The sequence below is a fragment of the Cricetulus griseus genome, chromosome 5 (assembly GCF_003668045.3).
Source record: "Cricetulus griseus strain 17A/GY chromosome 5, alternate assembly CriGri-PICRH-1.0, whole genome shotgun sequence".
In the NCBI taxonomy this organism is placed as follows: domain Eukaryota; kingdom Metazoa; phylum Chordata; class Mammalia; order Rodentia; family Cricetidae; genus Cricetulus; species Cricetulus griseus.
The window spans coordinates 29,096,933-29,113,749 of record NC_048598.1 but is presented as its reverse complement, the minus strand read 5'-3'; the positions used below and the strand labels follow the sequence as shown (position 1 = coordinate 29,113,749).

Here is a 16,817-nt window from a genome sequence, read left to right as displayed (position 1 = left end):
GCTAACTAGTATGTCCCGAGTATCTACTATGTGTTAGCTGAAGTTGTTGCTTGAATGGGGGAGGTTGCTCTGTCTCTGTTTCTGTCTGTCTTGCTTTCCTTCCTAATCTGAGGTTGGAGTTCTGAAATTTAAGAGATTTTTCCTTCTTCCTTCTTTCCATGTGCCCTTCCTCTTTTCATCTTTCCCTTTTCATTCATGGCACAATATCTTATCTCCCTCCCATTGGTCATCATTTCTGCCCCAGCAGATAGTGGCCATAGATCCTTGCTCATGAGGAACTCATTCCCTTAGAAAAGTGTCCTGGAGTGTGGTGCTCTGTGCTTTCTTGCACACATGTGCTCTATCCTCTTCCAGGGATGCACTTTACTTTCAACTGGATATTTCACCCATCCTACAACACTCATTGAAGTCTTCTCTAACCACAGATAAATTTGAAGGTCCCTTCCAACATGCACCTGTCACATCGAACCCACTCTACCTTCCTTGTAATTTCTTAGCACTAACTTAACTCAGTTCTCTGCTGGACTATAGGCAATTTGAAACTAGTTTCGGAATTTCATTTTGTGTTGCATTTCAAAACTACAGCATGATATTGGACACGCCACAGATACTCTAAAGCTGCTTTTGAATAAGTGAATGTATGAATGAAATACCAATATTTCCTTTTTTTCTCCTTTGAGTTGGGGATGTTGGCAAATGATTTCCTTTGCTAGGAAAATTCATTTCATCTATCAACTGTTACCAATATTTTAATTTTAATAATCAGCAATGTTTTATACTTAAGATCATAATGAAACTATGTATAAAAGTTTTAATAACTATACATACCCATTCCTGAAAGATTACACATTTTATTGTGGAGGTATTTCTTGCACTAATTTTCACTTGAATATTGATATTAAAATGGTGATAGAGTTTGTTAAAAGTTCATTATTGCAATCCATGTTTTTTTTTTTAAAAAAAAACTAATTGATGAATACCCACTAATAAAGTTCGTATTTTACACACTTCAAAGACCACAAAATGAATAGTTACTTCTCTGACCTCTAGAAGTGAAGGACAAGAAAAGTGTCCAGAGGCCTAGGAAAAAAATCATAGAAGACAAGAAGAAAACGAGAGCTGTGAAGCTGAGGAGGGTGGACTGCAGTTTGGTGATTTCCACAGTAGAGGTATCAGAGTGAGGAGACTTGGGGAGCTATCAGGCTGTGATGGTGGCTGGAGAATCAGTAGGCCTGGGGTAGACCCTTTTGAACTGGTGCTGAAGGCCATTTATAAATGTTCAGGAGAGTGATTGAGACCATAATGCTATAGAGGAGAATAATTAAAAGACGGTTCCCCACTGAGTTGTCTCCATCTACCTACACAAGCTAAGTATTAACTTTAACATATTTGCAATAGAGATGGTGAGTATGATTTTCCCCTTGGAGGAGATTTCAGGTGCACTAATGAATGTTATTGAATGTCACATACCTTGTGGTACCACTTCAAAGTGGACCTCAGACTTTGGAGAGGAGTCTCTAGGCAGAAAGAGGAAAGAGTATGTAAAGAATAATGAAAAAAAAAACTCTCTTGTCATCTTAGTTAGACTTTATCTCTAAAATTGAAGTCCTACTGACTTGGATAGTAATATCCCCCCCCACACACACACACTCCACACATAAATTCATTATGTGTATTCCAGAGGAGTACTTAACAGAAATTAGCAAATACTAGGTTATCAAATGGAAGAGCACTGTGCTATAACTAAATGACATTTATTCTAAACAGAGGATGTTCAGGAGCCTATGATCTAACCTACAATTCAAATATCAGTGTTAATTTTGTCAAAAACATGTTCATGATAATCGTCATTGTAGCAACATTATCTGATAAAGTTTAATCTACTCATGTTGACTATTCCAAATGCAATAGATATGTAATTAATTTCTTAATATTGTGAACAGAAAACAGTTTTCTGTGTAGTTATCACCCAACATTATCAGAAAATTTAATATATATGTGTGTGTGTGTGTGTGTGTGTGTGTGTGTGTGTGTGTGTGTATGTGTGTGTGTGTGTATTAATGTTGTCCACTTCTATTTTTTGCATATGATCAAAGAAAATTTGTATTACTTCTATTCTTAAGAAATTATAGTGACATGCAAGTGCTGTGAGTATCTTACTGGGCAATAAGAGCAAATCTTCTGTGTTTGTGGATAGGGTTCAATATCTGAATCTCCCTGTCTGTCTGTCTGTCTGTCTGTCTGTCTGTCTGTCTCTCTCTCTCTCTCTCTCTCTCTCTCTCTCACACACACACACACACACACACATACACACACACACCACACATACATACCCACACATATATACAACACAAACACATACACCATGCACACACAAAGATACACATGCGAAACATGCATACCACACATACACACACACACACACACACACCACAGACACACATACACATATACACACACATACCACACACACACACACACACAGAAACACACACACACACATACCACACACACACATACACATATACACACACATACCACACACACACAGAGAGAAACACATACACACACACACACACACACACACACACACACACACACACACAGCACACACATTCCAAAAGTTCAGGCCCTCCATCCCAATAGTACCTCTAGCTCCACACGCCTTACTATCTTCTGACATGCTGCCAGTCAATTAGATTCTTCCAGTGATGCTGAAAGAGAATGCAGGGCATTAATACACAAAGTAAGGTCTCTCCTTTGGCTGGTTTTATTCTATCCATTTGACACTATATTATTATAAGGTTATAATGTGGCACTTACATTAATTTCCCAACTTAAGACTCCAAGTACCACACATTCAATTTCCTAATGAAACCAACCCTTAGTCATTTTAGCTTCTCTAAGCCCCACCAAACTAATCAATAATAGGCTCTTCCTACCCTCTGCTCAAGGTCCCTCTTTCTCAGTCACAATGCTGTGATTCAGGACTGTTGCCGTATCAAGCTGGGCATCCTAAGGTCACTTAGGTTACTGTTATAACTCTCTTCTCCAGCTCATCAGGCCCATGCCTTCTTCTCTGGTAGCTGTGGCTCGGCTTCTAGAATCCAATTCCAGTTTCCCATCAAGAAGACCCTGTCCATGGGCTTCCCACACCATCTTATTTCTAATAGACTTGAGTGAGAATTACAGGGCTTGTGAGGTTAAGTCCGGCCCACTCAGATACTCTCTCTTTAGATTAATTCAAAGACAACTTCTTATTGCCCTTAATTATAGCTGTGAAACTCCTTTGCCTTGGTGCTTAATGAAAACAAAAGTTAGCATGTTCAGAGACTCAGTTTTTATCTTTAACTTTATGAGACAGGAATACTGGGACCAAGAACATTGAGGTTTGTCTTAGAATTCTTTTACAAACAGGCTTTCCATAATTGTATTCATTCTGAATCATACTTTCTCTGTGTGTGGTTCTTTGTATAACAACAACAACAAGTTCATACACACCACCTTGAATCTCAATTGACTTGTTCTTACTGTTCTATTTCTAGTAGGATTTTCCCCTATCTTTTTATTTTCAACCTTTTGAAAGATTTCATTTGTAAATGCTACCACTATGAACTGTGTTTCTAGGGTTTAGTTATAATGTAACCAGATTCGTCTTTTAGTCCCACTCTGTGCCACCGATATCCTAGGTTTCTAGCTTCTACACTGCAGGTTGTGGGACATTTTTGTCATGAGTCTATGGCAAAGTAATTTCCTAATTTATCCATAGGTGTTTTAGTTTTCTTTCAATAAAGCAACAGCAATAAGTCCAAACTAAGAGAAGTAGCAGGAAAAGCAGGCATTTGGATGCCTACAAAAATAATGAAACAACCACTTACTTGTCTGCAATTTCTCTGTAATTTCTGATGGCACAAAGTAGGGAAGAGAAACCCTGTTACACACTTTGGATAGTTATCAACCAAGATATTCCTTGGAAATGTTGACACCTGTCATGGCAACCGAATGTTTCAAAGATTCCATTCTAGAATGGTTGTGGCACCTGGCCGGAACGTACCGACATATCCACTGGCTGCTGGTTCTCAGGGCCAGGTGCTCCCTGATTTCTAAAAGAAATTCTTCATATGGCTCAGTAGATGTTGGATCGGTATGAATAGAAGATTCACAAAGATAACCTCATGGCATGAGCATTTACTCATACTTGATTTTGTAGAAATACAAACCAATTCATTATTATTTTCCAGCTAATAAGTAAAAATAAATACAAGTAAGTAACAACCATTTTAAATACTGGCAAGGTTTTTTTTTTTTTAAAAAAAACTTGTATTTTCTTACTCAATTGGTAGACATACAAATGGATATAAGTAAGTTATAGGGAAGTTTATGGCAAAGTTGAAGCCTACAACCTAGAATTCCCAATTGTAATTATATTGACCACAGAAATACTTACAAAATTCATGTACAATGAGCCATGGGGGCCAGTATTCATTTCAAAATTCTCTGATTATCAAAGCTGATGCTAAGTTTATCTGGATGTGTACCTCATAGCTAGTGGGACCTACATAATCTCTGAGATTATGCCAGAGGCCCATGGCACAGACCCATGCCATAGCTGCTGGCAAAGCAGGCTGACATGAATATGCCTCACTGGGACACAGTCCATGCTTGGTATTGGCAGACTCAGGAATTATGACTGTGGGCCTTGGCCTTGGGTCAAGGGCCTCTTGATTCTTTCTGGTCTTGAGGTTCATTCTGGTGGGCCCCACACTGGTTCTTAGACAAAGTCCTGTGTTCATTAATTCATTACACTCAAGTCCATATTTGGAATCCACCTCTGCACCATGTGACAAGCTGAGCTTTCATGATGGATGGTGGAAAGAGACCCTTGGATGCCAGACTAACTTGTATGTCAAAACCCAACACCTGCCCCATCAGGTCACAGGGTAGGAGCTATGGGATCTGTGCCATACTAGGTTTCACTGTGGCTTACCTCAGACTAGGTTCCAAGGCCTGCTGTTCATTCTTTTTCCTTCTTCCACTTCTTTCCCCATATTACCTTGCTTCAAATTGAGGAAGATGTTGTGTGGAAGTTCTTTCTTTTCTGACATTTTTACCACTCCTATTACCATATGTTAAAACCAGGTACTGAGGTCTTTCACTTGGTTGTTTTTGCTATTGTGAATGTAGTTTGGTGTAGGAATGGTGTTCAAATCCTGTGGAAAAACACTCACTGGAAAGACTTCCTTGGCCATCATCTTGCCCTATTTCCCTCCATCTCTTTCTATTTTTCAACATGCAAAGTTAAGGTTTAAATTTTTTATCTTTCTATCTATCCATCTATCATTCATCTACCTCCCTACCTATATATCTACCTATTTGTGGACAGAGGCTTCATTAAGTTGCTCAGGCTGGCCTTGAACTTGTGATGCTCCTGTCTTAAGATCCGGAGTGTCTGTGACTGCAGGCTTGTACCAACAGCCCAGTTATCTTCTTTCCTGATAACTGCATTTAGTGTTACAAATTTTAGCTCTGCACTCAATAGTATTAGTTATGTTACTAAGTTACTGAATAGCATCCCTTCATTTTTACCTATTATAATATTTGTTTATTTATTATAGGAAGTTCTACTACCAAAACAAGAAAACAAGAATTTTGCTCAATTGTCTTCATTCCTTCAGTTTCAGAGAGTGATTTTACTATATTTAGAAAAACTGGTTGATTCTTTTTTCTGGTGCTTTGAAAATGGCATCCTACTGCCTTGGGTCCCCCGTGGTTTCTGATCACGGATCAGGTTACCTTGATTGATGATGTCCTGTTCTAATACAGTGACTTTTACTTGTTTCTTTACAGGACCCTTTAGAACTCATCAGAGATTCTCTTTGAAGTTTGCTGAGCTTTTTAGAATTTATGGTTTTCATTAGATTTGGGGAGTATTGGGCCATTATCTTTACAGATTTTTTTCTACCCTTCATTCTCTTTGCCCTCTGAGTCTTGTATCATGCATAGGTTAGTGTGTGTCATGGTGTGCCACAGTAAACTTTTTTTCTCCATTTCTGCTCTTTAGGCTGGATAGCAATAGACATATCATTAAGTTTACTGATTCTTCCTTGTTACTCAAATATGCTATTGATGGCCTCATTGCATTTTTCACTTACATTATCTGACTTTTCCTTTTTATGATTTCTATTTCTATAGACAAGCTCTCAATTGACATTGGATCATTTTGTACTTTTTATGGGACATTGTTCTTGTACTCTCAGTCCTTTATACAATTTTTTAGTTCTTTTGCTATATTTATAATAATTTATTAAAAGTCTTTGCCTAGGGATCCAAGTTTGAATCTCCAGCACCCGTATAAAAAGCTGGGCACGACGGCACACACCAATTATGTTATTGCTTGGAGAGGCGAAGATGGTAAGATCCTTGGAGAATGCTGGGAGCCAGCACTGTCCCTAAGTGAGGTCTGAGTTCAATGAGAGACCTGATGTTGAAAACACAAGTATAGAGCAATACAGGAAAACTTTAACTTGCACACATATGCATACATGTGCACATGCCTACAACACACACACACACACACACACACACACACACACACACACACACACTTTACCTAATTAGTTCAACTTATATTCTTCTGTATGTATTAGTGACTTTTTCCTAAGATGCTTTACCTGAGCATTTTCACTGAACCCTGGATGTTTTAAAGACGATAAGGAAGTGTAGGTTTGTTGTTACTCTTGCTGTCATTGTAGGTGGGATTTTTTAAACTTTATGAATGTAACAAATTTCCTCACTTTATTATACTGTTGAGTCTATTGTATTTGGAATACATGACTACTGACTTCTTTACTCAGTAGTCCTCTTTTGATACCATACAGACTTCCTAAAAGGCTTTGAAATAATTAGTCTTCCAGACTTCATCAAGGTGATGAGTGTGTGTGTGTGTGTGTGTGTGGTGTCCTAATGTCTTTAAGATTTCCAGCAGTTCATAACTCTGCCTTGACCTTTACTTATTGAGTGCAGAGTGTCAAGTTCAAAATGTAGTGAGAACCTGGGGTTTCTCCGGGATGTTTTTGGTATGTACAGAGCCCTGCACATGCACATAGCCTGGGGATGCCTACGAGTAGATCATCAGTCTCACAGTTCCCTGTGGACAGTTCATCCTCTGACTTTTGTGTTTGATCAGCTGCTCACTTGGTGTACTTGGTCTTGTCACCCAAGGCAGCTGCCTAGCCAAGCATTTCTCATGCCTTTTTTAAACAAATGGTGTGGGAACAGAGCTGTTGCACAGAATGAGCTCTGGGTCAGAGCAGATAAAAACAAATTATGTGAGTTGAGTGTTGCTTCTTTAGGGAGAAGGTAGACAGGTCAAATAGCATGGCTTCCTGGAGAACTTATGGGACAACACAAATCTTTTCACCTTCCCCTGCACTGGCTAGGGTGCTATTTTCATAGTTCCTTTCATTGTGAAGTTGACAGTAGTTAAGTCTTTTGAGGACTAGAAATAACAAGATGGTAACAGGCTAAATAAATCACCATGGAACCAATATTTTCACTGAGTTTCAGTTGTTTTTCTTGAGATTTTAGGCTGAAAGAAAAAATTATTTCAACCCCTGATTACTACACTGAGTTCTGGAAAATTTGATTTTGATAATATTGGTTTTGTTCTCATTGCTTTTATAAAGGAACAGTTTTTCTGTTAAGAGTCTCTTTTCAAAATTCTACCTTTTCCACAACATTGTAAAATTTTTTTGTTTGCTTGCCCTTCTGGGGCTTCTTGGGTGTTTCTTTGCACTTGTTATTTATTTCTACCTTTGTGGAATGATTACAAATTTCCATTATAAATAGCTGAAAATCCTGCATGTTTGTTCCATTGTTAAAATGGTTCAAATCTTCTTGTCCTGCCCACGTCGGGAGAGGTGCGCACCACGGACCCCCACTACCTTCATCTTCGTCAGTCCTTTTCGACTTTCAAGACTCCTTCAAAGGCTTTGGCTTCCTCCTTATTTATCAACATGGGGTTTGGACATACGCCTTGGAGGATGGGCCAACATCACCACCACCATCAAAGTGAAAAAGAAGAAAAGAAAGAAAGTAACAGAGGAAGGCAGCATGCTTCCTGCAAAATACCCTGTAAACCTGGGAACCAAAGCATGCAGGGATCCGGTACTGGCTCCGGGCCAATGCAGAGAGTCCCTGCAGCCATGATAGTGAAGCATCATGATGCGCAAAGCAGGCAGCCATAATTCCCAACAAGGACAGAACCCGGTTAACCAGTTGCTGGGAGGTGGGTGTGGCATTGTTTATCATTAGAAAACATTACTGGAAAAATGTTCTAAGAGAGATAAACTGATCTCTTTCTACAGTGGAACTCAGCAGGCAAAATAATTCACTCATGTCATACAGCTAAGTATAAATAGCTATCAACCCCAAAGAAAAACGAATTTTCGTGCATAATAATATATAACATAATTAAAATACATCTTAAATAATGGGATGTAAGATAATGCCTTTAATATGGAATAAATTATTTTGTGGAAAATGACCTGGGAAATAAACACAGTATCAATGTCAATGATGCTAAATGGGGACCGGAATAGAGGGTGGGGACCAGCATCAGCTTTGCCCACAATATTTTCATTCTTTTAGTATAGAAAATCTTGACAGACGAATGTTTACTGTATTATTTTCAGCATGTAACATTTAAGAAGAAAGTTGTATTGGATTGGCGTCCTCTGTTCTCTGGGAATTCCTTTTACTCTGTCCAATTTTTTTTTTTTTTTTTTTTTTTTTTTTTAATGGTCCATGAGTGGAAAGAAAACAAGAGACAGGAATGAGGCACATAACTGCTGAACCACAGTTGGGTCTGCTGCATGATGGTTTTGAAATGGCTTTGCAATATGGAATGCCACGTTCTGGGTTTCATTCTGCTTTTTTTTTTGTATATATAAAAATGTAACCATAAATTAAAAAAGAGAAAAATGTGAATTGTGTTGGTGTCTACCTCTGAAACATAGTGTGTCTTTCTGCTCTGGTCCACAGAAGGGAACTTCCCACAGTTTTCCCACTTCACCCCCAGGGTTGCCTTGTAACTCCTTTGTAGTTTTTTGAAAGGAGAAGGGAGCTGGCTGGCGGCATTATAATCGCAAAGGCTGGAAGAATTTAGGGATCACCTTCCAGAGGTTTCTCCTATAACATGGAACCACTAGGTGTCACTCAAGATAAAACTTGGGGCGTCCTCGCTGGATGGTATAGAAGGACACAGAAAAGGAAATCATGTTCATGGCAAACTAATGACACACTGGAAAGTGGCTTCCTTCCAGGCCCAAACCCACAGGAGATGGCTTCACATTCTGTGCCGTATCTGTGTAGTGGTTGGAACCAGATTGTGACATAACAAGTAATGAAATATGCTCATGAAACTCAAGTAGTATGCTGTAGTTGTAACGGTCAGGACAGTAGGGTGACAATTCCAAGCCTCAAGTCTGTCAGAACTTCTCCCACAAATGACGTCTGGAGTTTCAACAGTTGCCCCCAGGTGGTAATGAGTCAATAATTTGGCATCTCTGTAGACAGGGAGAATTGAGATGTGATATTTTTAGCATATCCACTTGGACTGCTTTTCTGAAAACTATAACTAGCATTCATTCATTCATTCATTCATTGTGTATTTGTAACATGAGTAGGATGAGTTAAGGGAGAGAATTAACACTGATTTAGACTCTGTACACTATGCTTTCTGTTGCTATGTTTCAATTACTTTTTATTTTTAACATAATTTTCACCATAAACCATGCCTTTATTTTGATGATTGTTTTATATGGCAGTGTTTACAGAATCTGTTCACCAATGACTTTGACTTTTATTTCTCACTGTTCTTTCCAACTTTAAGGGGAAAGCCTCTTCCCCGGGATGACTGTGACATTGCTGGGATTTTCTACTTAGTGGACGGAAGTCACATTAAGTTACAGAACTATGGTTAGCCACTTAAACTCCCTGGTTTCGTGCAAAGGCCTGGCTTACTTTACTGGAAAACATATTTCTCCTTTCCCTGACTAGGGCAACATGGGCAGCATACAGCAGGGGAGAGGAAGCCCACTTCTTCTACTCCCTAACTGCGGGTAAGCACAAAAGAGAAGATTGTATGGCAGAAGCTTCTTCCATTTGAGTGGCACTTTCAAGTTTTTCTCAGTCTTAAGGAGAAACACAAGCCTGCAATCCCTTCTATGCAATCTATGCATTTTCTCTGGATGATGGTGCGCCCATAAAGCTTTATAGACTTCATTTTCTTTAATGAAGGCAATTTAATAAATAATAAATAATAAAAATCTCTTTCTCAGTAGATGTCTGCTTGGAATAAAGACTGCATTTCTTAGCTTCTCTATCCTGATATGTGGTCCATGAACAAATTCTTGTAAGCCTCTTGAGTAGTGGTTCTCAGCCTTCCTAAATGCTGTGACCCTTTATATAGGTCCTCATGTTGTCTGATCCCCCAAACATAAAATTATTCCATTGCTATTTCATAACTGCAATTTTGCTACTGTTTATGAATAGTAATGCACATACCTGATATTTGGGCAGAAAGATGTGCTTTTAACAGAGGAATATAAAGCATCTGGCATATTGAGATCAAGCAAGATGAGAGCAATACCCTTTAATCCTGCATCTGCATCCTGAGCTCTGCCTGCCTTATTTGTGCAAATAGCATTCTTCCAAGTTCTGGAAGGGGCAAGGAAGTCACAAAATGGAGATGAGAGGTCTTCCCCATTGGAGGTCATTCTTCTAGAAAGGATGGACTGTATATCTCAAAATGCAGACATTTGCAACAGTTTGCTGTTACCTAACATATTTTCAGACATTTTATACTTACACACTTGTTTAAATATATATATGCTTATCACACATTTTCTTCAGTTTTATATCATGTACTTGTATACATGTAATACATGTTATCAATCAACTGGCTGGAGTCTTCTCTCTCAGCTGGATGGGAGCGAGGAGATGCCTTTCAAACGGTCTTTTGTAGCTGTCTTATCTCTTGGCATTTGACAGCAGAGCTTGGAGGTAGCAGGAAGGTGGGATAACAGTATCTCAGCCATCCCCCCACCAGACTAGAGTGTGTGCTGGCTTTACAAATGCTAATAGCTCCTATGTAGACCCAGGAAAAAGAAATTCTCAATGACTGAGCCTGGATTTCAGCTTCCAGGTGGGCTGACTAGGATTCTTTAGAGCTTGGCAGAGCCAGTGTTATAGTTCTTGACCTGTGTGTCCAAACTCTTGGCCTTAAACATTTGACAGCTCCCCAGCTACTCTGGAGAGCAGAGACTGTGGTTTCTCTTCCCTGGCTCTCTACAGCATTTTCTTTCTTCATCCACAGCTTCCTCTCCGTCTTTCTGCCACAGCTCTTTCTTCTTCCTGCCCTGGATGCGCTCACACTGTTCAGCAGCTTCTTTCTAGGCTCTCAGGCAGCCTTCACAACTTGCCTTGACTGCTTATCTGGGGCTGCCCACTGCACTCACCTTTGTCTAAGCTCTGCTGTCCCTGCTCTCACTGTCTTCGTGGCGACAGCTCAGGCCACAGTACTAAAAACAGAAAAGCACACTAGGAAAAAACCCTTTTTTGGACTTAGTGTTGCATCTTCCAGGGAGGCAGAGTACGAATGCCTCCCAGAGGAGTCACTAAAATAGGGTGTTTGAACAACTCACATAAGACACAGAGCTTTGTGTTTTTAACAAATCCCAGTGTGTTAGATTGCTCCATTCCCTAATGTCTCTGCTTTTTTTCCAGGGAAATTAATCCCAGAAGTGTTTATAATAAGAATTTAAATAATTTGTCATTAACACTGTGATTTTAATTTGATTTTTAAATTATGTTTTTGAGATTATAATATAATCACACACTGTTCCCTCCTTCCAAAACATTCCATATTCCCATCCCCAATCTTTTTCAAATTCATGGTCTTTTTTTCATTAATTGTTGTTGTTGTTGTTGTTGGTGTTTCTAAATACATAATAGAACTTGTTGTATCTGTTTAATGTTACTTGTATATATGTTTTCAGGGCTGACCATTTTGTATTGGATAACCAGTTGGTGTTTTCTTCCCTGGAGAAGACTGATTTTCCCACTCAGCTTTCCTTACCTGTAAGATTATTCTGTAGGGTTGAGGCCCTGAGCTTTCTTCCCCCTACTCCCCAACCCCTGTCCATGTTAGCATGTCTGTTGTAGTTCCTGTTCAGCTTGGTAGCATCATTCCTAACTATACTCTAAATATTTGTTCTTATCCACAGATAAGTGTGGTCCTCATCAAGAAAACTTCTCCTTGCAACAGAGACCATTATAGAAAATGCAGAGTTGTAGAGCCCAGTTCTATCTCTAAAGCACAGTTCCTGCTCCTAAGGCTCTGGGATCATTTTGGAAGAGAGAGTAGAAGGATTGTAAGAATCAGAGGAACAGGGACTTGGATTTTTAACAGCAGTGCTTAATACTTGCCCAATGCTGCACTGAGAAGTAGGCCAGCCCCTTTCTGTTGGTTTGTTTGTTTGGTTTGTATGTTTGAGACAGGGTTTCTCTATAGCTTTGGAACCTATCCTGGAACTTGTTCTGTAGACCAGGCTGGCCTTGAACTCACAGAGATCTGCCTGTCTCTGCCTCCTGAGCAGATTAAAGGTGTGTGTCACCACTGACCTGCCCCTTTCTGTCTTATATGAATATATAATTTACACTTATGCTCTTGTACATGTATACCATGCATTGCTTTTCATGTATGTCTATAATCACTCAGTTTTTCACGTATCACATGCTACCTAAATTGATATGCAGTCTATGGCTATATGGTTTCTTCTCTGAGCTTCAGCTGCCCTTCGGGTCCCTATGCTGACAGTGTTATTTCCTTATTGAAATCCAAGGGAAAAATCCACATAAGGGAAAACTAATAATGTCACCAAGGTTTCCTTATGCTTAGCTTCCTAGAGTCCTGTATCACAAGGATGAATTTATTTACATATACTGTATTATGGAAAAATTACAATGGGGTCTTATTTTCCTCCTAAAGTCCTGTTCTCAGGTGACTTAAAAATGTTTAACAGCATGTTGCAGAAGCAAAAGGTTACATAGCTACTGCTTTCTTCTACAAATTTATATTGCACATTAATATATTAAAGTGGCTGACTAGTTTGAAGTAAAGAAATATACGTCATATTGCTTAATACAGGATTCTATCATTTAATCTAACATTTCCTAATCCTGTTTGATTATGGAGTGACTCTACTATCATACACATTGTTGGCAGAGCAACTTGTGTAGACTGGGTAGCAGGAGTTCCCCCAGCATCCAGGGGCCAGTATCTCTGAGCTTGACCTTGGTGTCATTGACTAATGGTGATCTTTTCCTAGCTTGAAGATAAAAGTTACACGAATGGAATTTCCTTACTTTAAAACTATTCACTCTTAAATTTTGCTTGCATATCTTGTGCCAATGATTGTCTACTTGACAAAATAAGTGAACAACAGTAAGTATTATTACTGGAAAGAAAATTGAAAGCAGAAAATCACACATACTTTTATGACTTATTTTTCCAAAATAAGAATTCCTTTGGCAGCGTGCTTTTGTATTTACATATATGGTATTATATAGTTGTTAGAAAAATTATTCTTGGACCTGTTGTTAACATATGTTTTGACTCTCCTCTTGGTTACTCTCAAGAAGGCCTGAATACTTACAGAATAAGCTCTCTGGAATGAATGATGGGCACTTGAGGAAGAGAAGGCAGTGGGCGGTCCTGAGGGAGAAAGGAAGAGGAGACGGATGCAAAGTTTTGCTTTTTTCATCCTCAAAACTTTTAATGTGTCCACTGCTGCGCTTTAAGGAGACTTTGCCCTTACAAGGTTCATGTGTTGGTATTTAATCCCCATCGTGAAGTACTCAGACAATGGAAGGTTAATCTGACCATGATGTGGGTCTTTGTAGAGATAGGGTCTTTGGCAATGATCAGGACTAGATACAGCCCAAGAATGGACTAATATTAGTCCCTCATTATTGAACAATGCTATTAAAGGAGGATGAAACAAGACTCTCTCTCTCTCTCTCTCTCTCTCTCTCTCTCTCTCTCTCACACACACACACACACACACACACACACACACACACACGTAATCACTCCATTTTTCTTCATGTAATGTGCCACACAGTTATCAGATTTTGCCAGCCAGAAGAAAGAAAGCCAGGACTATATATGGTCTCATAATCTTGGACCAGAACTGTAGGCCAAAATAAATCTCTTTTCTTCATAACTTACTTAGTGTGCAGCATTGTATAATCAGGGGGAGAAAGGAATGACCCATTTGTGTTTCCTACATTTATGAACTGCTCCAAAGAAGCCTCATTATTTTCTTTTCTTATGTTTCCCTTTTCCCCTACAATTGTATGTCTATGTGTCAGTTAAGAAGTCTTTTCCTTTTTCTTTTTCTTTCTTTTCTTTTCTTTTCCTTCCTTCCTTCCTTCCTTCCTTCCTTCCTTCCTTCCTTCCTTCCTTCCTTCCTTTCTTTCTTCCTTTCTTGTTGCTAGGAATAGAACCTAGGACCACATGCATGCTAGGCAGCTTCTCTTCTACCAAACTGTGGCCCCTTCTTTTTTCTTTTATAATATATCATCATGTATTAAAATGTAAATATATGTTTGTGGTGAGTAGGGACCATGGTGATTTTTTTATTTCCTAATAGTTAACAAAATCAATAGTGAGTATATACTACTAGAAGCAATTTCTAATGGAAAGCCAGACCTGGTGAAGAAACTCGGGGAAGGCAGGAATTTGGGTCCCTGTAGTGAGATATCCACCCCGACAGCACCTGTAGCACAGACCACACCCGTTTGGGTGTGGTCACAGGTTCGGACATGATGGAGTGTGAGTTTTTGGTCTGGGATCAAGGCAGGGAAGTAATCTTAAGAAAACAATGCTCCCGTTCCCTACTGTTGGCTTTAAGGAATAGTATTCACTTGCATAGGGTTGGTTTTAGTTGTTTAGGGTTGGGTATGGAAGGTGATGCTCAGACTTGGGTATCTCTTTTAGATAAGTTTAAGGGTATGGATGGGAAAGGTATGGTTAAGATGGGATATAGGTAGATTAACTTATTTTCTAGTGAACTAGCTTTAGCAACTATTAGCTATAGATAACTTAAATTGTTAGATTATTGTATGTTGACTGTTTAGGGTCTTCTTTCTGTTTACGATGTTTTGCACACAAAGATAAAACTATCTTGATGTATATACATTTTGTATATTGATACAACTTAGGATATTTTATCATATTGCACTTTACAGTTCTACCATTAGTCAAGACATTTCATTTCTATCTCTGTTATTGATATATATATATATATATATATATATATATATATATATATATATGTAGTCATTGTCCTGGTTAAATTATTTTGGGAAGCTTCAGCCATTGTACAACTATGTTTCTGAGAATTACAGACTATTACCACCCATGTTTCTTATCTATGAAATTAGTCAGACGTAGATATTTGATCTCCAAACACTTCATAGACCTGCAGAATATGGCATTTAAACTTTTTAATATTAGTACTCCATTGACATGAGACACAGTTGCTCCTGACAGCACCAAGCTATTCTTGAGAAAATGTTGGGCACCATTCTCTCCTCGGCTAATGGCCTCTAGGGCAAAGAACTGCCCCCACCTTAACCACTGACTTTGGACATGCTGTCCTACTGTGCTTGCAGGAGATAAACTTAGAAGACTGCTGAACTTTGCCAAATTGGGGTAAGACAGCCTTTCTACCTCCCTGCTTCTGTGCTGGTCAGTTAGATGCTCTAGGCCTTAGCCAAAGTTGGTTGCCCCTATGCTGCTATGAGACTTTGAATGACTGTCCAGGTAGCCTGTTGTTTCTGTCTTTGCTGCACCTTTTGGAAATCGCTTGCCTGCTCTTTCTGCCTACCCTAGTATTGCTATCCTCCTTCTCAGGTCTTTGATGAGGTTGAAGATTAGACTGTCACAATTATTGTTCTCTCTGCCTAGATAGAAATATTAAATACTAGACCTAAACTTTCCAGCTTAGGACAACTCTATAGTAATCTCTGTTATGCTTTTACCCTAGGACTGGATATATAGTTCTTGCCTTTTGCTCTAGTTGCTTCATGGGCAATAGGTCTTAAGTGTGTTTGTTCTTACTTTTCCTTCTCCTAGAGCATACTTGATATTTGCTATCTTTGTATGCAGTTTTCTATCAAGGCTAATTTTTTTTTAGCCTAAAGGGGGAAATTGTAGTGAGATATCCATCCCACCCTCACCTGTAACACTGACTATGCTCTTTTGGGTGTGGTCACAGGTGCAGACTTGATGGAGTGTGAGTTTTAGGTCTGGGGTCCCAGGAAGGTAGTTCTCTCTTGTGGTCAGTCGGGTCACAGGGAACAGTCTGTATGGATCCTTAGAGCGGGAACCTATGGCAGCCATCTGCTTCTTGTTTAAGTGACTTCTCCCTGAAATAAATTATATTTAACCTATATTTGAGCCTAGTCCAGTGAATCATTATCTGTGCCTCCACAGGTCCCATCCTAGGATGGCTGTTATCCATTGTATTAGAATATATATATATATATATATATATATATATATATATATATATATTCATAAATTTATGTATCTTTTAATTAAAAATTCTTTAAAACTAAGCCAAGTAACTGTGCCTGGGTTTTGTTGCCCTCACATGAAAGGAAGATTTCCAAGTAGCAGGCACTAATTAGCTTTTAAGTTTTACTTCTGAAAGTGTGGAACTTTGACAGGAAACAGACTAAAAATA

At 38.9% G+C, this 16,817-nt stretch overlaps 1 protein-coding gene across 1 annotated transcript in view; it reads right to left on the bottom strand.

Annotated features, from left to right (window-relative positions):
- The window catches only part of Mroh9 (maestro heat like repeat family member 9), a 72,652-nt gene extending 56,181 nt beyond the window's left edge, over positions 1–16,471 (bottom strand). Inside the window, exons 1-2 of the mRNA XM_035445817.1 lie at positions 16,309–16,471; positions 1,471–1,517 (exon numbers count right to left, since the gene is read on the bottom strand). Coding sequence (XP_035301708.1) covers positions 1,471–1,517; positions 16,309–16,471 — 210 coding nt within the window. The remainder of the gene's footprint in view (positions 1–1,470; positions 1,518–16,308) is intronic.
- Positions 16,472–16,817: the final 346 nt, after the last annotated feature.